The following is a 24530-nucleotide window of genomic DNA, read 5'->3' on the forward strand; positions in this document are numbered from 1 at the left end:
AGCCCCTCTCCTGAGCTGAGTCTACGGCTCTCGGAGTAGGAGCCCAGAGGGATGATCCCAGGTGGGTCCGGGACCCGGGAGAGGGCGGGGGTCCGGGCCACCCCCGGGAGGGTGGGGGGAGGGGCGGCGGGATTGACAGTCGGTAATTGGGTAACTGGAGGCGGCTTCTCCGGCCGGGCGGCCCCGCCACCGCGACGCCGGGCCCCTGACGTCACCCGATTCGCCAGGAAATGAACTTTTTAATAATCCGAGGAGGGAGGAAAGCCCTCGGTCCCCTCGGCTCTGGGGGCTCCCGGCCAGGCCCAGCTCCGCGGGCGCGCCCCAGTCACCCTCTCCCAGGCCAGTTCCGGGCAGCGCCTGGGGGTGCGGGCTCGGGCCAGGGGCCTCCTGCCTCTGCCTCCGCTGTCCGATCATCTGTCCGAGGCCCTGGCTCAGGTAAAGACGCGGGGCCGAAGGCGCGGAGCCCCTCTGGCTGGGAACCAGCGCGTCCCGGCGCTTAGGGACCCTCCTGCCCCGTGCCCGCCGCGCCTCCCGCTCGGCTCCACTCGGGCGCGCGGGCCAGCCCGGGCTTCTCGGAACTCCGCTCCGCTGAAAGGAGGCCGGCGCCAGCCGGGGCCAGCGCGCCGGGGCCGGGGAGTGGGAGCGCGAGGCCGCGGCCGGGCCTCCGCGGCCGGGGCGGGCAGGTGACTGGCCTCGGTGCCTTCCGTCTCTCCTTCCCCGCAACGCGCGCTCTGGCCGCGGACTCGCTGCCTCTGTTCGTCTGTCTCTCCTCCTTGCATTTAGCTTACGATTCTTCATCAAGGCGTAAAATGCGATCGCCGGAGCCCCGAGCCTGTCTTGCGTACCTGGAGCCTAGCGCGAGCTTATCAAAGACACCGCGGCTCCGGGGACAATCCCCGGCGTCGGGCAAGGCTGCGGGACCCAGCGCAGGACGCAGCCGGCCGCTTGCCGGCCCCGGGGCATGAACGCCAGAGCCAAGCGGGAGCTTTCCGTGGGGCTGCGATCCGCAACTCGGCTCGCAGGGACGTGGCCACGCCAGGCCCTCGGGAAAACAGGTAATTCGCTTTATTTCCCCCAAAGGCATGGTTCAAATGACCCCCATTCTGGGTGGGTCTGCAGGTTTTCATCATTCGGAATTTGGCTAAAAGCTCCTCTGGGACACCCCGAAGTCCCTCTGGAGCAGCGTCTGGGCCACCGCTGGCATAGAGGTGACCAGCCAGGCCAGGCTCCTGCCTGAACAGCAGCCCCGAGCTGCCCGCTGGCCCGGCGCAGAACCGACCTCCGCTGGGGATTTAATTACCCCGCTCGGCGGCTCAGAAAATCGCCGGGCAGAGGAGCTTAGCAGGGCAGTTAAGCAGTGCTTGAGCAGGGGCCTCGGGAGATCCGCACCAGTCTCCCTTCCCGCAGTCCTGGCCTAGAGAGAGAGACAGAGAGAGAGAGAGAGAGAAAAAAAAAACGGGCGGGGGAGCTCCTCTAAGTCTCTGGAGAGCCGGGGTTGCCTTCCTCCAAAAGGCAGGCAGGCAGCTGGCTGGGCAGGAGGCCTCCGCTATAATTGAAACTCCTGCGTTGGACGCGGGACTGCTGCATTCTCTCGCAGAAACCAACCCGCCTGGGAGCAAAAAGAGGGGCTCCAGGGAGGAGAGGGCCCAGCTGGCCAGTAAAACACCCCCCACTCCAATCATGAGTGTCCGTGTGTGCCAGACAGACGCTAGCTAGGCATCTTGCCCAGTAGAAAGCGGAGACCATCCTATCACTTGTACCCAAACAAACGGCGGGGTAGGATCAGGGCTTCCCCCCAAATCGGCTAGGATTGCAGGGGGCATCCTTGCACCCGAGAAGAGCAGATTTATTGTTTAGAGCCTCAGGATTCAGAGTCTTCAGAACACCTTCAGAGGGATGCATTCCCTTTTTCATGTTTTTGTTCATTTCCAAGGGTTGTTGCTTATGCGGGTGCTGCCTTTTGCTCGCACCGAGAAGCTGTCACTTTCCTTACATAAGAAGGAGACTTCAGGAAGGACCGGGAAAGGGCAGCAGAGAAACTGAATCTTCTAACTGCCTTTTTCAAGTGGCCTGAGGTCCCCAAAGAAAGCATGGGTCCCCGCGGCTCAGGATGCTTTCTCCCGGGAGCTGGCAGCACAGGGATCCGAGGCCTGGGTCTACAGGGCCTGGCCGCCGGGGTCAGGGCTGTCTGCTGCCCAGTCTTCCCCATCCTACCCGGCCCTTCCCTCCTCACCCTTTGTTTAAACTTCCGTGGTCCCAGGTAGCCCCTCTGGGTCTGTAAGTTTGTCCTGTCTTTGTAACCTAATTCTTCCCACCTTTCCCTAGGGGCATTTAATTGGCTGGCAGTGGAGGGGGGATTCAAAGAAACCAGTTTGCTTAGGGGCTGCCTTCCTTGGGGAAATTTGTCAACTCAGCGACCTCCCAGCCCCACACTGGCAATGGGCCTTGAGGGGGGACTGAGGAGGAAGTGGGGGCTGCCTTAGCCAGAGGGGTTCAGCAGTCCCCATAGGGCAAGGCCTCAGATGTGCTCAGGCCTGCGGGCGGTGCTCCTGAGGGGTTCTGCAGCGCCGGACCAGCGTCCCCACGGCCCCTTCTGCTCATTGGGGCTCACTTCCAGCCCCCCACCTGTGAAGGCTCCCTCCCCTCTGGCCTCCATGATGGCTGTCCCACCCTATACGGTCTCCTGGGCCTTTAGGAATTGTAAAACCCGGGCCGTGGTCGAGAAGTTGCCCCACCCTGGGTCAGGAGCCTGGGGGATCGTGTTCCTCCTTATCATGTTCTAACCACCCACCTCCGAGCCTGAGGGCCGCCCCGGGAGCCTGGCTGAGACCTGCAGAATCGGGCAGCGTTTCTCCGGGCTTCCCGAAGGCCGAGGTTGGCTCGGGGTGCCGGCGGCCCCGCAGCCTGACAACTGGTAAATCCGTTTCGTTAGACGCAATTTGTTTGCAATTTGTCAGCTCGGCCGGGAAACGCTCTCCAGACGCCTGGGCAGCCGCACTGGCCCTACCTGCTTCTCCAATCCTGCCTACTCATAAACGAATCCCATCACTAGGTGCCTGTGTAGACGCGGAGCTCACCGCCAGATGTTCCCGATCCCCGGGAGACGTAGCTTTTTCCAAAACAACGAATTTCCTTCCGTGTTTTCCCGGAAAGGAGCGGTCGCCACTCCCGGGGGCCCTGAACGCCGGATCTTTCCCCTCGCGGTCGGGGCAACCTGGAGTTCAAGCCTGGCCGCGGCTGAAGGATTCTAAATGCCCGGCGTCCAGACAGACCCAGACCGCCGTCTACGCCTCCCGGCGGCAGATCCCGGAGCCCGCGGCGGCCCCATTCTTATTGAAATCCCACTAAACAGATTCCGACTGGGGCTTGGGGCAGGAGGGGAGACTTGCAGACCCGGCGCTCCCCCCCGCCCCCGCACCCACCAGGATAAAGGGCCGGGGGGCGCAGCGCGCGGGGGCGCACGCAGGAGCGAGCGGGTTAAGCCGCGCAAAGCCGGCGCACGGGACCAGTCGGCAGGTGCAGCCGCCGCTCGGCTGCCGGGCTTGGGCGCCTCCGCCGCCGTGGCCCGGAGGTGGGGGCGGCCGAGACAAAGACCCCAGCTCGGGGGCCGGGAGGTGGGGCGAGGCACTGGGGATAACCCGGGCTCGCGGCCTGTGTACGGCTGCATCCGAGAAATGGGAAAGCGAGAGGCCGGAGGCGGGCCTGCTGCCCTCAACTCCGCAAATACTCCCTCGGGATTAGGCCCCTATGACCTGGGGTTCGAGCCGCCCGCAGGACCGGGGCGAATCCCGAAGGCCACATGGCAGGGGCCACTGGGCTAGGCGGACGGCGCTTACGGGGCGGGTGGGCCAAACCTGGGGGCTGGAAGGGCCCTGGCCGGGCGGAGTTGGGGGCACTTACCGAGCGAGGTGCGGCGGGCGGCGCCCCCGGGTGGACGGGGCCGCAGCGGAGCGGGGCGCACAGCCCTGTGTGTGGCTAGGTGGGCCCACAGGACCCCGGCGGGCTGGCGGCGTCACCAGCGGGGCCCGGGCGGCGCGCCGAGTGGCCGCATGGTGCGCGGCGGGCGCTTTTGTTCGCCCGGTGGCCGACGGGGGCGGCTGGGGTGGGGGCGAAGGCGGCCAGGAGGTAGAGGCTGGAGCGGCGAGCCGGCGGCGCTGGCCTTGTTACCTCCCTCTCGCTCCCGCTACCTCTCCCTCCCCTCTCCCGGCCGCAGCGGCTGCTGCTTTTTATTTCGACAGCACTTTGAGGGGGCGGGAGCGCCGCAGGGGGGCAGGAGGGTGCCCTGAGCTCTGCGCCCCGTTTCCCTGGTCCAGCCGACGGGCGGCAGGCCTAGGGCCTGGAGGCACTCAAGGCGCAACATCCTACTCGCCCATACTCCAGACTACTCCCGCCCTCGCAGGGGCGCACAAATGAGCACCCCTGCTCTCAAGGGTGTATGTTTGGAAAGTCCGGGACATCTTTCTGGAGACTCTCCCCGGGGACCCTCACGAACCGTGGCCACAAGCGCGCACACACGTACACAGCTGCCTGCTCCTCCTTCTCCAACCCGCTTCCAATAGCGCTCATGCACGCACACATGTGTGCACACGCGTTAGCGCACACAGCTGTGGCTGCGTGGACATCCTCAGCCAGGAGATGTGGATCACACTGGCATGCACACGTGCTCACACCCAAATGTAGCTTGAGAATCTGGTATGAGTGGCGAGTGGTGCTCGCGCCAGGGCGTGCGTGTGCGCGGGCACGCGCGCGCGCGCGCGCACACACACACACACACGCACACACACCTCCCTTACTTCCAGGCTGATTCGGCTAAATGTAGACACATAGCCTCTCTCTTCCTCAAGTATACTCCGACTCGAATTCCTCAACTCCAGAGCAGACCAGAGCATTTCAGGAGTGGAGCAAGAGGCAGGTCCCTGGCTCATCCCCAAGGAACCCCTCTCACTGTAGGGAGCTAGGGAGTAGAGGGCTTGTCTTTGGAAGGCTAGGCAGAGGAGTTGGGGTGTGAGAGTCTTCAGTCAAGATTGCTTTTGGGTTTGTGAGCTAGGGGAATCTGGTCCTTGAACTTCCAAAGTCTGTACCTCAAAATTCACCTCCACAGCACAGTGGGAGGAGTGGGGGGGGGTGGTTAGTGGTGCTGGTCCCATTCCAGCTGCCCAGGGAGTGAGTAAGTGGCCTGGGGATCTTGGGCCCAAAGAGAAAGTGCTTTGCTTTGGAAGGATTGGAAGTCCCTGGTCCTGGGAAAACTAGTGTGTGTCCCAGAGAGGAGTATCCAGCCCCCCATCTCTGTGGGCATCTTCTATCTGTGGGTCTTTCTTTGATGCTGATAGTGACTGCATTGCATATGTATTTGCTGTGTGCATGCAGGAGAATATCTATCCTTAGTGCCCCTGTGTGTCTGTGTGCGTTTGTGAGCACATGGGAAGTCTGCAAAACTGAGTGTATTCGTATGCCCATTTCTTCTTGTGGGTCCTTGAGAGTTTGTATATTGAGAATCTGTGTTTTGTGGGTCCCTGAGAGAGACCCTTGTGTATTATATGTGGCAGTTTCAGCGCATGACCCTATTAGTGCCTGTGGGAGAGGGTCTCTGTGAAACTGGATGTGTGTCCCCTGTGGCTGTGTATCTGTGAGATCATTGTGTCCATGAATCATATGATGGGAAGTGGGTATTTCCAAGTATTTATTTATAAGTTGGTGTGTGTCCCTATGTGGGTCAGTAGCAGTGTGTGTCTTGGTATCCTGTGTCTATGAATTGGTGTGTGTATGTGTGTGTGTGTGTGTGTGTCTTTACCAGCACTGGGTATTGGGTGTGTATCATTGTATCTTCAAACAGATTATGGGAGGATGGACAGTGTAGAGTGTAACCAAGTATGTCTGCGTAACTGTGTATAGCTCCATGTATGAACCGATATGTGTTGGGTGTTTGTGTCTGTTTACCTAGGGTGCGGGCATCTGCGTGTATGAATCTGTCTTTGAACTATGTCTGTTTCTCTACCCAGTTGTCTGGGGAGGAGTGTGTTCCTGGGTGACACACAGTATGTGTGTCTTCCCAGATCACCCACCATCCCTAACTGGCAGGGCAGGCGGCCAGTGGAGCTCCGGGGTGCCATTCGAAGGCACTGTCTGTCTGTGGGAGGGGGAGATGAACTGATAAGGCTTATCTGCCGACACCAGCGCCATGCTGAATAACTGCTCTAATGAGGTGGCCGCGCTGGGACCACCCGCTCCCAAGGCTCCCAGCCTGAGTGGGGAGGGGCATGGGGGAGCCAGGGCTGGGGCACAAGAGCAGATCCCACAAACCCAGCAGGGCCTGAGTGTCTAGTGGGCCTTTTCTAGTTCTCTTATTTTTTCAGAGGGGGGTTCCAGGTCTTACAGCTCCACTCCACCTGTCATCTCTCTGCGGGACTGGGCTGGGCTGGGCTGGGCTGGGCTGGCGGGAGCCAGCTGGAGCCTCCCAGCCTCTGGTCTGCAGTCAGGAACACAGCCTTAAGAGGGAACGGGGTATGAGACCCATTGATGCGAGGCCCTCTAGGGTAGGGGTAGATTGAGAGACACGGAGGCCCAGAAATGGAAAGACCCAGACAGAAAGAGAACGGGGACGAGACAGGGAGACCCAAGAACAGATTTTAAAAAGTAACTGCCATAGAGGGGCAGAGACACCAGTAGGAGGGGTGGGTTGAGGACGTGCAGGAACAGACAAAAACAAACAACTTAAAAGTGGCAGAGTCAGAGACAAGGGAAGAAAAGCGGCGAAAGTGTTAACCAGAGAGAGACATGGACAGAGAGACAAGGGAGAGATACAGAGGAGAGGGAGAGGAAAACAAAGCAAAAATAGATGAGAAGACAGAAGGGAGCAGGGGCAGGCTCTGAGAGCAGTGAGAGAAGAGGGAAGGCAGTCAGGGGACAAGTGTGGACGCGGAAAGAGAGGCTGGACGGGATGGACAGATGGACGGAGGGGCCGGGGCAGTGCCGCGCACCCGCGCGAAGGAGCGCTGGAGGCCGCTGGCGGGGCTGCGGGGCGGAGGGCGTGAGCGCAGAGCCCGCGGGCCGGGCGGGGCACCGAGGCGCGGGCGGCGGCGGGCAGGGGGGTCCGCGTGGGGCTGCGCCGCTGTCCGGGGTAATTTTTCATCTCGGCCGGCTAATCTTTGTTCCCGGCGAAGATAATGAATAGCCAATCGTTATCTGCCCGGCTCCCGGAGGCTGCCCGAGAATGGGGTTGTACAGGGCTGGGAATTGTTTCCAAAGTGCCGCGGAATAAATGGTGTTCCTTATCTCTGCCTTCCAGATTATCGGAGCCCTTTCAGAGCGCGCACAACAAATGCGCCCGCCATCGAATGCATCATTTACCACCGCAGATCCGCGCGCTGATGGGCAGGCAGATAGCCGTCCGCGGGGGGCACGCCGGGCGCCCTGTGCCCCGCCGCCAGCCCGCTTGCCCGCCTGCCGGGGGCACCCGCGTGTGAGCCCTCGGGTGTGCCCGGCATGTTTGGATGGACATTCTCGCGTGTGCCAGTGTGGACGGGCACCGAACAAGAAAGGGCACTGGAGTGCATGCAGGTGTGTCAAAGAAGCGTGCTAAAGAAAGTGCAGGTGTGCAAGCCCACGCCCAAACACGGGGCGGGCGTGTGTGCTGTGAGTGCCCAGAGAGGGCCCAGCTGAGGCTGTTTGAGGGCGCACAGAGGAAGGGATATTGCCCGTGTGTAGGCATGCATGTTACTCGGGGTGGGTAGACACGTGAAGGGGTGGGTGTGCAAATCCGTGTGTGCAAATGTGGGTGAGCTTATCGTGAGTGCCTCATTGTACCTGCCCAGGCTGTTCAGGAGTGCACACAGGAGGTGGTGTCCTCTGCCACCGGGGAGCGTGTCTACCTTTAGATTCAGCCATGGGTGTGTTACTCTGCTGAGTGTGGTGTGTCTGCAGGTGTCCCACCCCACTCGGTGTCCGTAAGCGTGTATCCACGCATACCCGTGAGCGCCAGGAGTGAATGAGTGTGCAGCTGTCCGCGTTCACCCCGGTGTGCGCCTTCGGGGTGCACGGGTCTGCGTCAGGGGGGTCGCGGTGTGTTGAGTTTCTGCAGGGGGGGGCGGTCGTCGGGGCTTGTCCCTGCGCCTGCCGGTGTAGGCTCAGGACACGCGAGCTGGGACCCCTCTCCAGCTTGGGAAGCGGCAGCCAGCGGGGAGAGAAGGGTGTGTGCGGGTGTGAGAGGCGCCACAGTAGGAGGAAGTGACAGAAAACGGGGTGTGCGGGCGTGCAAGGAAGAGGGTCCTCCGAGGAATTTGGGGACACCCAGGGGCCCGCACCCGCCTCCGCAGGCGCGCCCTGCTAGGGGCCCCAGGGCGCCCGAGGAGAGAGCGCCGAGCCCCGCCGCCTGAGGTCTCCGCGCCGTGAGCGACACGCGCCGCCGACAAAGGCTGTATTTTTCCAGGCTCGCGCCCCGCCCGCGCGCGCGATGGTCCCCATGGCGACGCAGATAGCGCCGCAGCCATTTTCCCTATCTCCCCGGAGTCTATTATACGGCGGGATTAGCTCATCTCTAGGCAGGTCAAACCCAAAGTCACACAACCTGCAGCGCGGGCCCCGCCCCTCCCCCCGCCGGGGTCCGGTCCCGGCCCCGCGACCCCCGAGCGGCGGCCCTTGCGCAGGCGCCGAGCGCCACCTGGCGGCCGCCGGTGCCCGAGCGGGGTCCCCGGAGCCGGCCGCGGGAGCCCAAGTCTCCAGAAGGGCTCGGGCAGGGGTCCTTTCTCCAGGAGGCGGACCCTCCAGAAGCAGGGGCTTTGTTATGTCACTGCCCTGTCCGCAGGGCTGGGCTGACATCCCGCGGATGCTCCATAAGAGTTTTGTGAAAGGATAGATGGATGGCAGGAAATTATGGACCTAGCACACTGCCAGAGGTCACCCAGCTTAGTTGGCAATAAGTCCTTTCTTAGACTGTGTCCACTGAATTTAGTATAAAAGCCAAACTCCTCTGGAACCCGTAACAGCCTCTGCTGGTCATTCAGACCTGTTTTCTCTCTTTCTTGCTCCAGCTACAGGGGCGTTCCCTCTGTTCTTTGAACAAGCCAAAACATTCCCACCCCAGGGCCTTTGTGTCTGCTGTTCCCTCTACCCAGAGTGTGTGCTGCCTCTGCTCAAATGTCACCCCTCAGAGAAAAACTGAGCCTTCAGATTTTTCTTGGTCTGTACCATATATTTCTTTTCTAGTGAGTACTTAGCATGATGTAAAATAGTCTCCTCTCTGTATATACAACTTGCCAGCTCTCCTGTCCTGCAGAAAGGGAGTCTGTTTTGTTCCCCAGCAATAGCCCAGGGGCTGGAATCTCCAGCGACAACTGGTCTGGCATCAGGCGCAAGTTTGGGAACAAGCGAATGAGGACAAGAGGAGGCCAGAGCAAGTGGGCCAGACTAGGCCCTGCTATCATTATCATCTCTCCTTATTGTTGGACCATTCCCCTCTACCCTCCCCCTGTGTTCTGCTCACCCGAGCATCAGGACGCCTGGCTCCACCAATCTGCCCCATCGGCAAGTCCAGAGAGGCTTGGGAATTAAGGGAGAGAGGATCACCGAGCAAGGTGCGCCTTCCTTGCTTGTTGGGGCAGGGAACACATCTCACCCTGTGTTCTCAGGGAGCCATGGCCTCTCCAGGAAAGCCCGGGCCACCGGGTGAGACTTCACTCAAAATACAAGATAATTATGCCCGAGTTGTCATGAGGTGGTGATGATTAATTGCTTATGCGTGGAGCATGGACAGTGAAGTAAGTAGAACCAGAGAAGGCCACAGCCCCACTGGGCTTCCAGGTGGGAGTCTAGCCAGCCTGTCTGCAGGCTGGAAGGGGCAAATCAGACACGAGGCTAAGTCTCACCCTGCTCAGGTGCACTTGAGACAAACCCTGCAAGAGGCTTTGCCCAAAGATTCAGAGAATTAGCTCCCTGTTCCCTCAGAAGTGCCCTCCCTGGAGAGGATTTTGGGTTAAGGCAGGGCTTTGGGCCAGGACTCCCCTCCCACCCCCCCAGCATACACACTCACCCCTCTTCTTGCTGGGTGGCCTCAGGCAAGATGTTTTCCTTCGCTGAGCCTCAGGTCTGCTTCTGCAAACCTCCCTCCAGGGTTATGTGAATTACTCATAAGCGTGTATTTAAAAAGAGTTTTGTAATCCAGGCCTTGAAAACTGGCAATCCAGGGGCAGCCCAGGTGGCTCAGCGGTTTAGCGCCACCTTCAGCCCAGGGCCTGATCCTGGAGACCCTGGAATGAGTCCCACGTCCGGCTCCCTGCATGGAGCCTGCTTTTCCCTCTGCCTGTGTCTCTGCCTCTCCTCTCTCTGTCTCTCATGAATAAATAAATAAAATCTTAAAAAAAAAAAAAAAGAAAGAAAGAAAAGAAAACTGGCAATCCAAGTCTCAGGGACCCATGCAGTGACTCATTGTCACCAACATATCTTTTTTTTTTTTTTGAAATAAAAAAAAATACTTTAAAATATTTAACATATTATTAAAATATTTAATAATTAAATTTAAATATTAATTTATTTAATATTTAATATTTAAAATATTTAAAATATTTAAACACTTTAAAATAATGTGTTTGGCCATAGTGTTTTGGACTCCGGGTATAGAGTATCGACTAAAACATCCATGGTACCTATCCACAGGGAACAGTCAGACATAACTACACAGAGTAATACATCATCACAAATTGTGATGGGAACTCTGAGGGGCAAAGAACATATATTTACAAATATTGAATGCAAGTATATTCGCAGCGACCTCCTCTGGGTCAGGTCCTATGCCGAGAGGTGGAGGCATAGAATGAAACCAGATATAGTCACCTTGTGCAGACAACTCACAGGGTGGTGGAGATACAGGCACATTAAGAGATCCTGTTCATTCCAACCTATAAGAATTGAAAACACAGGGTGCTTGGGGGAGAGGCACTTATCCTAGTCTGAGAGCATAAGATATAAAGAGTCCCTACAAATTAATAAGACAAAAATATGAGGAAAAATAGGCCAAGGGTATGAACAGAAAGTTTACAGAAAAGGAACTAGAAATGGGGCAGCCCGGGTGGCTCAGGGGTTTAGTGCCTGCCTTCGGTCCAGGGCGTGATCCTGGAGACCCGGGATCGAGTCGGGCTCCCTGCATGGGGCCTGCTTCTCCCTCTGCCTGTGTCTCTGCCTCTCTCTCTCTCTCTCATGAATAAATAAATAAAATCTTTAAAAAAAAAAAAAAAGGAACTAGAAATGGCTCTTAGGTTGATAAAAACATGCTCAGTCTCACTCAGAAATGAAAATTTAAAACACATTGAAAGATTTGGGAAGAGAAATATTCTAAAATCAGATTGTGGTGATGGTTGCAACTTCATAAATTTGCTAAAATTTACGAAATGTACATTTAAAATGAATAAACTCTATGGTGTAAATTATACCACATAATGCTGTTTGAAAATAAATCCTAAAACACTTTGAGATACCATCTCATATCTATCAGTATTAGCCATATCAAAACATTTGATTACATATTATGTTCCTAAGGAGTGGGGAGACAGGCTGGTGGGAGCATCAACTGATGCCCTTTTGGAGTAGGACAGGCAATGTAACACTATCATATTTACAAACACATGTATGCTTTGAACCAATGATTCCATTTATGGGGTATAGATATGCCCTTACACTTGTGAAATTTGTAAGGACATTCACTGTAGCTTTATACTTTGTGGCAAATAATTAGAAACAAAAGATGTTTGTGTAAAAGAGATGGTAAAAGTATTGTCATCCGACCAAAAAATAGAATAGTTGTGCTGCTATTGTGGGAGAAAAAGAAGAAAAAGAGAGAGGAAGGAAGGAAAAAAAGAAGGAAGGAAGGAAGGAAGGAAGGAAGGAAGGAAGGAAGGAAGGAAGGAAGGAAGGAAGGAAGGAAGGAGAAGTAAGGATATTGAGTGATCCCCAAATAGATTTAGCAGAAAACTAAAAGTGCACAAAAGTAAGTGTGGTGTGCTACCATTTGATTGCAAACGAAGATAGGAGAGAAGATGTTTGTGTACATATTTATAGACTTTCTCTGGATGGAAAACAGAAGAAATCATTAACAATTGCTGGCACACACAAAAGGACAGAGGTGTGGGTGGCTGGGGTTAGGGATCAGAGAGGACTTTCTACTGTGTAAGCTTCGGTTACTGTTGAAACTCCACAGATGGATAGAGATACAGAGATTGAGATAGAGATAGATATACACAGTCACACATACTCACATGTATATCCCATACAAAAAAGTAAAGATTAATAAAAACCCTAAAGATTAAAACCAAAATGGAAAAAAATTTCGTTAAAAAATATAAAGATGGGGATCCCTGGGTGGCGCAGTGGTTTGGCGCCTGCCTTTGGCCCAGGGCGCCATCCTGGAGTCCCGGGATCGAATCCCACGTCGGGCTCCCGGGGCATGGAGCCTGCTTCTCCCTCTGCCTGTGTCTCTGCCTCTCTCTCTCTCTCTCTGTGTGACTATCATAAATAAATAAAGAAAAAAATATTAACAAAATATAAAGATGAAGAAGAACAGAACCTTGCAAGAAGAGTTGGAACAGAAGTTTCCCATCACTGACTAGAATGTAGAGAAAAAAAAATTCTCCTGCCCTCTTGACCAAAGTGTAAACTGGTATTCAGTATTTTGCAGGGTAATTTGGTTGCACCTAGAGAGTTGAAGATAGAAATGCCACGCAACCCAGCAAGTCCTCTTCTAGCCATATGAGAGATCTCACACATGAACAAAAGAGACGTGGGCAAGGATAGTCATGGGGCATTATTGAAAGCGAGAGAGAGAAAGAAAAAAAATTTTTTAAAGAAACTTTGGGGCACTTGGATGGCTCAGTCCGTGAAGTGCCTGCCTTCAGCTCAGGTCAGGTCCCAGGGTCCTGGGATGGAGCCCCGAGTCCTGCTCCCTGCTCGGTGGGGAGTCTGCTTCTCCCTCTCCCTCTCTTTCCCCTACTTGTGCTCTCTCTCTCTCTCTCACTCATTCTCTCTCTCAAATAAAATCTTTTTTTAAAAAAAAATCATTAAAAGAAAGAAAGAAACTTTGAATGCAAACTAAGGGCCCATCTTGAGGGTATTGGATAAACAGTGGAAAGCTCTTTGAATGGAGTGCCGTGCTGCAGTCACATTGTATGGGCAGGTACAAGGCAAGTAATGTCTTTGTCAAAGAAAGAAATGGCATAATTTTAGACACAAAACAGTTCTGTATATTGTTTATGGAAATGAGGCATATGAAGTAAAAGTCTAAAGGCGTAATGGAATTGAATCTTCTGGAAGCCTGAAAAATAAGAGCAAGTCATGCCATGTTCCTGGATGGAAAAACTTAATGCCATAAAATGTCGATTCCTCCACAGTTTCTAAATGCAAATTAAATGTGTTTAGGGTGATTTAAAAACCTAGGTAAAATGGACCTCAAAGATCGCATGGCAAAATAAATGCCCAGGAATAACCAAGGAGAATTGGAAAAAGAACGACACGGGGTTTTCACCTTACCAAAAATAAGAACATACTGTAAAGCTGCTATAATCAAATCAACATGGTGTTGGCATAAGAATAGACCATGGGGAAGAAGAGAGAACCCAGAAATAGGTTCCGGTGTGTGGAAGAGTATATAATACTTGACAAAAGTAGTATTTCAAGGCAGTGGGGGAGGGTAGATCGTGAAATACTTGGTGCTGGCACAGGAAGAAAATAAAATTGACCCCTCATATATCCAAATAAATTCCAGATGGATTACGAATTTTAATGTGAAAAATAAATGACTTGCAAAGAAACCCTCAGAGGTGACACTTGAGAGCTAGCCAGAGGAGCAGCACGTGCAAAGACAGGAGGGTGAAAGGATCCAGCATGTTCTGGAGAAAGCAGCCACTCAGAATGGCTGGGGTGTAGGGGGAGGCCCAGGTGCATGGCAAGCCTCCCCAAAGCCAGGTCACATCCATTACCATGTTCTGAATTGTTTGTCACATCTCTTCATACCTGTGCTATTTTGTTAATCTTTTTACTTTAAATCAATTTCTGTCTTTATAAACCAAATTGTTTCTATTTTTTAAAGATTTTATTTATTTATTCATGAGAGACACAGGGAGAGGCAGAGACACAGGCAGAGGGAAAAGCAGGCTCCTTGCGGGGAACCTGATGTGGGACCTGATCCCAGGACCCTGGGATCACGCCCTGAGCTGAAGGCAGACGCTCAACCACTGAGCCACTCAGGGATCCCACCAAATTGTTTCTAAAAGGTAAATTTCTATTACTGGCAGGATCATGGGTTCAATGGGCTCATTATATATTTTCTGAATCATGTAGAAATAGTCTATTAAGATGAAGAAATAAAAAGTCTGGAATTTCCCTGGTAGGATGGGTTAAGTTTACTTTTGGAAATTACTCTGCCACCTTGTGGGCAGGAGGGACTAACTGGAGGGGTGTAATGGGGAAGGAGCGAGCAGGGAAGTGGCCACAATGACAATCCCTAGAAGATAGTCAGGTGTAAGCCAGGGTCCGCCACATCCTTCCCTCTCCCGCTCCCTCTCCCACACCCACTTTCAATGTGTCATTCCCAAATCTGACCACCTCCTGGCATCAACACAGCTACTGCCTCCCCATCATTTCGTGCAGATTATTGGACTAGCTTCCTCAGTGGAAGTCCCTCAGTTTCCTTCTGTCCATTCAGAAACACAGCAGCCAGAGGGATCCTGTGGAAGTATAAGTCAGACCCTGTCCCTGCTCCACTTCACACCTACTCAGGGCTCCTGCCTCACTCAGAGGAACCCACACCATCAGTTCCCTCTTTGTCTCTCTCACCTCATTCCCTTGGTAGGCTCAAGTCTAGTCCAAATGGCTTCCTTGCTGTCTCTCAAATATATCTGGCACATGCCTGCCGGAGGACATTTGCACCTGTTGTTTCTTGTACCCAATTATCCACATGGCTTCTTCCCTTACTTTGGGTCTCTGCCCAAATGTTGCCTTTCCCGAGAGGCTTTCCTGGAAAGGGTCAAGCCAGCTGTGGGTGACAGCCAGGGTACAGATGGGTGCTAGAGGCACTGCAAGCTCTATCAGCATCTGGACATATAGGCATCCCTGAAGCCTGGGGTTAAGGCCAACCCTCCCCCCGGACTCCTAAACCCCTGTGCCTAAAGCCGATACATGTCCCTGACTTTCGAGTTACATGAGCCAATAATACAGCCCCTCTCGTGTTTCTCCTTTAGCCAGTCTGAAGTGGGTTTTTTGTCTCCCACAACTAAAGAGTCTTGGTAATTCAAGTTGTGATAGATTAAAGTTGACCACAAATTCTCTGTTACTGAGAGAGATGTCCCCTTCCCTGGAGTCTGGGGTGGTCTCTGTGACTACTTGACAAGAGAAGATGGTGGAAGGGACACTACATTTCCAATTCCAGGGCTTCAATTATTAGCTTCCACCTCTTGTCTCTTGAAACCCTCTCCATGGGAGTCCTGAGCTACCAGGTAAAAAGTCCAGCTACCCTGAGGTCAGGCCATGAAGAAGCTCTAGCTAGCCAAGTGGAGAGACTGCATGCTGAGAACGAGTCACCAATGTTTGAACCGTCCTGGCTGAAGCTCCAGATGTCATGGAGCAGATAGGGGCAGCCCAGGTGGCTCGGCGGTTTAGCGCCGCCTTCAGCCCAGGCCCTGATCCTGGAGTCCCACATCGGGCTCCCTGCAGGGAGCCTTCCTCTCCCTCTGCCTGTGTCTCTGCCTCTCTCTCTCTGTCTCTCATGAATGAATAAATAACATCTTAAAACAAATTCCTGACCCAAGTTTTGTGGGATACAGTATGTTTTAAGCCACTACAATTCAGGGTAGTTTTTCGATTAAAAAAAAAAAAGATTTTATTTATTTATTTGTCAGAGAGAGAGAGTGTGAGCACAAGCAGGAGGAGCTGCAGGCAGGAGGAGAAGTAGGCTCCCTGCTGAGCAAGGAGCCTGATGGGAGACTTGATCCCAGAACCCTGGGATCATGACCTGACCAGACCTTAATGGACTGAGCCACCCAGGCATCCCACAGGATAGTTTTTAAAAATGCGGCAATAGATAAATAGATAACAATAGTTATCTGCAAAGAGCCACATACAATTACTGGATTGAGAAGCAAGACAGAGAGGCAATGCTGCCAAGGCGCATCGGATGGGCTTATTTCCTTGGGAATCCTTACAGCAGTCGGGACGGGTATGAGACACACAGCGGAAAGAGTCTTGGCAGCAGATGGCAATGCTAATAAAGAGATGGGTGCTGGTCATGGGCAAAGTTCTCCACAGCATCAAAGGATTGGGATATATCCACACCCGAAGTAACAACACACCTGAAAGCAACCCAATCTAACGATCCTCCCAGGAGGGAGGAGAAAGGAGAAAGGAGAAAGGAATCGTATCATAGCCACACAGTGGAGTATGGACAGCCGTGAACATAGAGGACAATACCACGCATCAATGTGGAGGAGCCTTGCCAATGACACTGTGAGAGAAGGAAGTCACAGAAGAGCACATACGTAAGTTCCATGTAGATAGTGTTTTAAAACAGGAGAGATACTTTGGACAGTCTATGCTTTTGCACATATGTTTGTGCACAGGGCCATGAATCAAAACTGGGGTACTCAGCCCTCTGTGGATGACCTAAGGGATCTTCCAAGAGTGGTGTTTTTGCCCCTTGAGCAGGTCACAGCAGGTGCATGGGTCCTGTGCCTGCATGACATGCACCCCCTGCCAGGGGCTGGGAGGCACAGAGGATGTCCCAGCTCCTGCTATGACACCGAGCTCCAGAAATGGTAGCTATTATTACTGTCATTAGTAGATGCACTTCACCTTACAGGTGGACAGGGCTGCGAGGAGGGAAGCAGGCTGCACAAAGGCAAGCGGCCTGTGGGTAACAAAGCTGGGATTGGGAGCCAGGCCTCCTGGCTATTTCCACCCTTCAAAGGTGCAACTTAATAATCTATACTTTTCTTTTCTTTTTTAAATTTTATTTATTTATTTATTTGTCAGAGGGAGAGAGAGAGACAGCACAAGCAGGGGGAACAGCAGGCGGACTGAGAAACAGGCTCCCCACTGAGCAGGGAGCCCAATGCAGGGCTCCAACCCAGAACACACAGTATCATGACCTGAACCGAAGGCAAAGACTTTTTTTTTTTTTAATTTTTTATTTATTTATGATAGTCACACACAGAGAGAGAGAGAGAGAGGCAGAGACACAGGCAGAGGGAGAAGCAGGCTCCATGCACCAGGAGCCCGACGTGGGATTCGATCCCGGGTCTCCAGGACTGCGCCCTGGGCCAAAGGCAGGCGCCAAACCGCTGCGCCACCCAGGGATCCCCCGAAGGCAAAGACTTAACTGACTGAGCACCCCCCAGGTGCCCCAGTCTATACTTTTTCAAGTCTGCCCAGGACTTCTGGGGATAATTGTCCTCTCAGACAAGAGAGAAACATGAGGAGGATCGTCATCGTCCCCTTCTCCCTGTTATGGGCTGCATTGAGTCTCCCCTAAATTCATATATTAAGATCCTAACCTGGGATCCCTGGGTGGCTCAGCGGTTTGGTGCCTGCCTTCAGCCCAGGGCCTGATCCTACAGACCTGGGATTGAGTCCCACATCGGGCTCCCTGCATGGAGCCTGCTTCTCCCTCTGCCTGTGTCTCTGCCTCTCTCTCTGTGTCTTTCATGAATAAATAAATAAAATCTTTAAATTAAAAAAAAAAAAAGATCCTAACCTCCAGGGACTCAGACATGATTGTATTTGGAAACAGGGCCTTTGAAGAGGTGATTGAGGTGAAATGAGGTCATATGAGTTCTCCCTAATGCATTCTGACAAGGTCCTTATAACAAGAAAAGATTAGGATCCAGACACGCACAGAGGAACACCTACGCGAGGGCACAGGGAGAAGGTGGCCATCTGCACACCAGAGAGAAGCCTCAATGACAACAGCCCTGCTGACACCTGGATATCAGGCTTCAGGCCTCCAGAACAGTAAGAAAATAAATATCTGTTGTTGAAGCTGCCTGGCCTGTGGTGCCTGTTATGGCAGCCTTAGAAAACAAATACACACTCTTTGAACCAACTTGTGTTAGGACATGACATGTGGGCGTGGGCAGCTGCCTGGGGGACATGGTGAGGATGCTGAGCAGAAAGACAAGAAGAGTCTGGGTCCCTGATAATTTCACCAAGCTGCTGTGCCATGTCCAGAACTCCCACTGCAGACTACTTGTTCTCTGAAGAAATTGAAGGTTTGTGTTTCCTGAGCCACTAGTAGTTGTCTTAAAAGTATCCTGAGAAGCCCAAATCTCCACCTGCATGGAGAACAGTAGGCTAGCTGTGGAGCTCTATCCCACTGAGGCTCTTGGTCTTCTGGCAGATTCTACTCCCGGGGAGGTCAAAGACGCCAAGCTACATTCAAATATCATCTCCTGGGGGCAGCTGAGTGGCTCAGTGGTTGAGTGTGTGCTTCTGGCTCAGTCATGATCCCGGAGTCCTGGGATCAAGTCCCACATCAGGTTCCCCACAGGCAGCCTGCTTCTCCCTCTGCCTGTGTCTCTGCCTCCCTCTCTGTGTCTCTCATGAATAAATAATCTTTTTTTTTAATCATGTCTTGGACAAAAGGGACCCAACAACATGTAATCCTCCACTGGATCCTAGACCAGGACAGAAATAGCTCTTAAAGGATACTCCTGGGCCGCAGATCTTTCAGTCCAAGAACCTAGTCCCTTTGTTTTGGTAAAACCACCTTTTTTGAACTGAAGACCTCTTAAGAATTCTTTCTTGGACATCAGCTCCGAGTCCACCACTTCAACCCATACCAAAAGCAAGAAGAAAAACTAGGAGCTAAGGTATTTCATGCACGGGGTTTGTAAAGAAGGAGATAACTGTCGCTATTCGCATGATCTCTCTGACAGTCCTTATGGTGTAGTGTGCAAGTATTTTCAGCGAGGATACTGTATTTACAGAGACCGCTGCAGATATGAACATAGCAAGCCATTGAAACAGGAAGAAGTGACTGCTGCAGATCTAACTGCAAAATCATCTCTTGCTGCTTCCTCAAGTCTCTCATCGGGAGTTGGACCAGTTGTTGAAATGAATATGGGCGAAGCAGAGTCCAGAAATTCAAACTTTGCTACTGTCGGCGCAGGTTCAGAAGACTGGGTGAATGCCATTGAGTTTGTTCCCGGGCAGCCCTACTGTGGCCGTACTGCCCCTTCCTGCACTGAAGCACCCCCACAGGGCTCTGTGACCAAGGAAGAATCCGAGAAAGAACAGACAGCAGTGGAAACCAAGAAGCAGCTTTGCCCCTATGCTGCAGTGGGAGAGTACCGGTATGGGGAGAACTGTGTATATCTCCACGGAGACTCGTGTGACATGTGTGGGCTGCAGGTCCTCCATCCAATGGATGCCGCCCAGAGATCACAACATATAAAATCTTGCATTGAGGCCCATGAGAAGGACATGGAGCTCTCATTTGCTGTCCAGCGCAGTAAGGACATGGTGTGTGGGATCTGCATGGAGGTGGTCTATGAGAAAGCCAACCCCAGTGAGCGTCGCTTTGGGATTCTCTCCAACTGCAACCACACTTACTGTCTCAGGTGTATTCGCAAGTGGAGGAGTGCTAAGCAATTTGAGAGCAAGATCATAAAGTCCTGCCCCGAATGCCGGATCACATCTAACTTTGTCATCCCAAGTGAGTACTGGGTGGAGGAGAAAGAAGAGAAGCAGAAACTCATTCAGAAATACAAGGAGGCAATGAGCAACAAGGCGTGCATTTTGATGAAGGACGTGGGAGCTGCCCATTTGGAGGGAACTGTTTTTACAAGCATGTGTACCCTGATGGCCGTAGAGAGGAGCCACAGAGACAGAAAGTGGTAACATCAAGCAGATACTGGGCCCAACGAAGGAACCACTTCTGGGAGCTCATTGAGGAAAGAGAGAACAGCAACCCCTTTGACAACGAAGAAGAGGAGGTTGTCACCTTTGAGCTGGGTGAGATGTTGCTTATGCTTTTGGCTGCAGGTGGGGACTACGACCTGACAGACTCTGAAGACGAGTGGGACTTGTTTCATGATGAGCTGGAAGATTTTTATGACTTGGATCTATAGCAGCTTTGCGTGGCGTGTGAACTGGTCTGCTGAGCCTCAGACAGTAGCTGTCCCCTGTGCTGGTGTGGCAGTGCCCGTGTCTCTCCTAGGAAGGCCTATCAACTCCAGGTGCTGTCGTGATTATTTTTACCCAGGGCCTGTCTTCTCAATCCCTCACCTTCCCCCAAGGAGTGTGTCGTTTTTCTCTGTTTAAAAAAAAGTTACAAAAATAAAAAAATAAAAAAATAAATAAAGGATACTCCTGAAACAATTGATGACATTTGAATATGGTTGTGGGATTAGAGAACAGTCTTGTCCTGTATCATATTGTCCGGATTTTGATTAAGTGTTTTGTGTTTATGTTAAGAAAATATTCTTGGTCTTAGGACACACACATTGAAATATATAATAGGAAAGGGGCATCAGGTCTCCAACAAACTCTCAAATGGTTCAGAAAATCCACATATGTATATGTCCATGGTAATACAGAACGATGGATAAAGCAAAAGGGGCAAGATGTAAACAATTGGTAAATCTAGGTAAAGAGTATATGGGAAATTATATTAAAGATAAGAGTTCTCCAATATGAAAAAAAATCTCTTCTATAAAAATAGCCCCCTAACCTCTCCCTCCCAGCACAGCCTCTCCCCACTTATGAAATATCCTGGTCCATGCCTCTGGTTCTTATCTGTCTGCTCCACTTAGAATCAAACCATCAAAGACCATATATTTCCACAGATATATATCCTCAAGCACACACTTTAGGTGTTCATTTAATTGTATATGTTTAAGATAAAAGGGAATTCATTAGTTCACAGAACTGAAAATTCCAGGTTGGAATGCTTCAGGTGGCTTCAATCAGAACACAGATGACATTCTTACTCCCACACAGTCTCCTCTTGCTTCCATGGTAGGTCCCTTTTCAGACAGGCTCTAGCCTCCTGGCTGCGAAATGGCTGCAGCATGTCCAAACGCAGTGAGGAGATTTCTTTCCATGTTCTCATTGGCCTTAGTTCCGGTCACATGCTCATCCCTGAAGGGGGCCTCTGTGGCCAAGAGGACACAATGGCCAGACTCACTAAGCCTGAGTCAGGAGCCCACCTGCAGCAACTCACTGGGGGCCTGGCAGTGATCCTAGAAGAAGATCAGGATATGGTTTCAGAAGGATGGGAATGGATGCTGGGTGGCAAGAATTACAGAAGCCCATTCAGCTCACATCTTGACTATCCAACATCCATAAGCTTCCTTCACTCTGTGCTTGTTCCTGAGGGAAGCATAGTAGGCAGAATTATGGACCCTGAAGATGCCCACCCTAATCTCTGGAAACTGAATTTGTCTCTCACATAGCTAATGGAGCTTTGCTGATATAGGTAGAATTACTAACCCATTGACCCTGAAGTACGGAAATGATCCTAGATTGTCCTGGTGTGCTCAATGTAATCACGTGAGACCTTAAAAACAGAGAGCGTTCCCCAGCAGGTTGCCGAAGAAGAAAGCAGAAGAGGAAGTTAGAATGGGATAGGCAAGGGGAAGAGAGATGCAAAGCATGAGGAGGGTTTGAAGCATGATCACAAAGAAACATTGGCAAAGAAATGGGGAGATCCCATCTTACAACTAATAACTGAATTCTGACAACAACCTCAGCAAGCAAGTGGCTCTCCCTCCAGAGCCTCATGAAAAGAGTCCAGCCTGCTGACACCTTGATCAGCTGTGGGAGACCCTAAGCAAAAAGCCCAGTGGAGGCACGCTCTGCCTTGACCTTTGACCCATGGAAACTGAGATACTGAAGGGAAGCCATTTTAAGCCTCTTAGTTTGCGGTAAATTGTTATAGCAGCAATGGAAAGGTATATTGGAGGGAACACACTGCCTCTTCCCGTCACACATCCAGCCCTAGGACCAGAATTCCAGTGACCCTGGGTTGAGATCTTTTTATTAAAAAAAATATTTTATTTATTTATTCATAAGAGACAGAGAGAGAGAGAGAGAGAGGCAGAGACACAGGCAGTGGGAGAAGCTGGCTCCCTGCGGGGAGACTCAATCCCGGGTCTCCAGGATCACACCCTGAGCCAAAGGCAGATGCTCAACCGCTGAGCCACCCAGGCGTCCCATCCGGGTTGAGATCTTAACTCCCCCATCACCCCCATGTGACTTGTGCAGAAAAGAAAGGAGAAGTATGATATCAACTCTTGCGTGGGAAAGGGGAGAGTACATGATTAGCCACCGCAGTGGGCACTAGCTCATAGCACAACTCAGAATACTGGAAAATGTTAGACACGGAATTGCCATATGACCCAGCAATGCAACTCCAAGTTATGTACCCAAGGCACTTGGAAACTTGGGGACAAGGAGACTTGTCTCCACACTGACATTTGTGCATCAACGTTCAAGGCAGCATTATTTTTATTTATGGTGGCCGAAAAATAGAAATAATCCAAATGCCAGTCAACTGGTGAACAGATAAACAAACTAGTCTGCCCCTACAGTGGAATATTATTTGGCTATAAAAAGAATGAAATGCTGATTCATACTACAACATGGAAAAGCAGAACAACAGCAAATGGGTATACCAGGGTTTTTAGTATATTCATATATATTCAGAGTTATGCAGCCACAATTACAATCTAAGTTGAGAAGATATTAATACACCCCCCCCGCCGCCCAAAAAACCCTGTACCCATTAGCAGTCACTCTACATCTCTCCTTCCTCCCAGCCCTGGCAACCACTAATCTACTTTCTGTCTCTATTATGAAATTTTCATATAAAGGCATCCATACACTCTGTGGTCTTTTGTGACTGGTGTCTATCACTTGCTATAACGTTGGCAAGGTCATTCATATGTCAGGAACTCTTTGCAGCCTCTTAGGCAGGCTGTTCAGTTGCCCCAGTTCTGCTCTCTGAGTGGTGATTCCTGCCCCTCCTTCTCTGTGGCTGTGTCTGAGGTGGGCATTGGGGCTCTCATCTCTTTAGTAGCTAGTTCCTAATAGTGCAGATTCCAGACATTAGAGATTGCTTAGATTCAGTGATAATATCACAGAGTCTTGTGTTGTTTGTTTGTTTTTGCCAGATTTAGAGTTTTTCTGGTAGTGCAAACCCATCAAAAAAGTATTAGGTTCTCCTCCCCCCCTTTATTTCTTCACAAAAACATTGTGGAGGATATCAGGCACACAAAAGATTAAGCAGAAAAATATAAAAAATGTACCCAATACCCAGATCAAGCATTAAAATATCACCAGTAGGGCAGCCTGGGTGGCTCAGTGGTTTAGTGCCTGCCTTCAGTCCAGGGCCTGATCCTAGAGACCCAGGATCGAGTCCCACGTCAGCCTCCCTGCATGGAGCCTGCTTCTCTCTCTGCCTGTGTCTCTGCCTCTATCTCTCTTTGTGTCTCTAATGAATAAATAAATAAAATCTTTATAAAAAATAAAATAAAATAAAATATCACCAGTATAATTGAAACACAGGAATTCACTACATGAAGAAAAAACACAGCTTTTTTTGTAACTTTGTGGTAGGGTGAGATTCTCTAAGCATTGCACAGAGAGCAGAAAATAAAGAAAAGGATTGATTCACTGGACTACATAAAAAGTTCCAGCTTCTGTATAGTGAAAGATACTATACACAAACTTAAAGGACAAACAATAGACTGAGAAAGGGTATTTGCAATCCTTATAATGAAGCAACAGTCAATATCTATAATATGCAAAGTGTTCCTAAAAATCGATAAGGAAAAGACAAACAACGCAATAGAAAAATAGGCAATTTGCACAAGAAGAAATATAATGGTCGATAAACATATGAAAGGAAAGCATGCCTTCATTTATAGTCAAATAAATGATAATTAAAAACAACAATGAGGTACCATTGTTCATTTAGCAGATGGGCCACACACAAAAAATTATACAAGTAACAAGAGTGATAACATCCATTGATAGTGAGCCTATCAGAAAGCAAGCACCCTCCTCTATTATTGGTGAGAATATAAATTGATGCAACTTTTAGCAAGAGCAATTAGCAAGGATCTACCTAAATTTAAACTGTGCTTACCCAGTCACACACTTAGTGATATGTCATGCAGAAATAGTAGCACATGACAAAATAAATATACAAACATTGTTAGCAAAAGTCCTGATGTGCTGATAGGGAATATTGTCCATTGTTTATTTCAAGTGGAGAAAAACAAGTTATAGAATAATAGATGTATTATAATTCCATTACTATTTTTTAAAACCTTATATGATAATGTGTGCATGTATTCCTTAGGGTTGTCTATGAGCAGCATCATTTAAATTATAACAACAGATATATTTATTTCATAATCCAAAAAACAATAAGGACTTCCAACAATCTAATAAAGAATATGTAATAAGTATGTGATTTAAAAATAATAAAAGGGTACTTATTTCATTTTTTTGGTAGATGGTGCCTTTTGTGTCCTATTTAAGAAATCTTTGCC

At 51.0% G+C, this 24530-nt stretch overlaps 2 protein-coding genes and 1 long non-coding RNA gene across 3 annotated transcripts in view; 2 read left to right on the plus strand and 1 right to left on the minus strand.

Annotated features, from left to right (window-relative positions):
* Window positions 1-51: 51 nt before the first annotated feature.
* Window positions 52-10444, plus strand: LOC144291076 (uncharacterized). Its single transcript, XM_077860833.1, has 4 exons — window positions 52-111; window positions 256-435; window positions 784-1055; window positions 7286-10444. The coding sequence occupies exons 1-4, from the start codon at window positions 52-54 to the stop codon at window positions 7461-7463; spliced, it is 690 nt and encodes a 229-aa protein (XP_077716959.1). The 3' UTR covers window positions 7464-10444.
* Window positions 10445-18634: 8190 nt separating this feature from the next.
* LOC144289457 (E3 ubiquitin-protein ligase makorin-1-like) lies at window positions 18635-20316 on the plus strand. The gene is given in 2 exon segments (XM_077857614.1): window positions 18635-19762; window positions 19765-20316. Coding segments are annotated over 2 exon segments (1251 nt in total). The 5' UTR covers window positions 18635-18846; the 3' UTR covers window positions 20100-20316.
* A 431-nt stretch (window positions 20317-20747) lies between these two features.
* LOC144289458 (uncharacterized) overlaps window positions 20748-24530 on the minus strand; it is a 41903-nt gene continuing 38120 nt past the window's right edge. The window contains exon 3 of the long non-coding RNA XR_013357344.1: window positions 20748-21212. This is a non-coding gene — a long non-coding RNA (uncharacterized LOC144289458). The remainder of the gene's footprint in view (window positions 21213-24530) is intronic.

This window comes from Canis aureus, chromosome 19 (assembly GCF_053574225.1).
Source record: "Canis aureus isolate CA01 chromosome 19, VMU_Caureus_v.1.0, whole genome shotgun sequence".
Classification (NCBI taxonomy): Eukaryota; Metazoa; Chordata; class Mammalia; order Carnivora; family Canidae; genus Canis; species Canis aureus.

Bases quoted from the DNA above. Each gene is read 5' to 3' on its own strand.
- LOC144291076 (XM_077860833.1), top strand. From the start codon at position 52: ATGATCCCAGGTGGGTCCGGGACCCGGGAGAGGGCGGGGGTCCGGGCC. The intron at 112-255 runs GTGGGGGGAGGG...TAATCCGAGGAG, and splicing joins TCCGGGCCACCCCCGGGAGG to GGAGGAAAGCCCTCGGTCCC. The intron at 1,056-7,285 runs GTAATTCGCTTT...TCTGCCTTCCAG, and splicing joins CCAGGCCCTCGGGAAAACAG to ATTATCGGAGCCCTTTCAGA.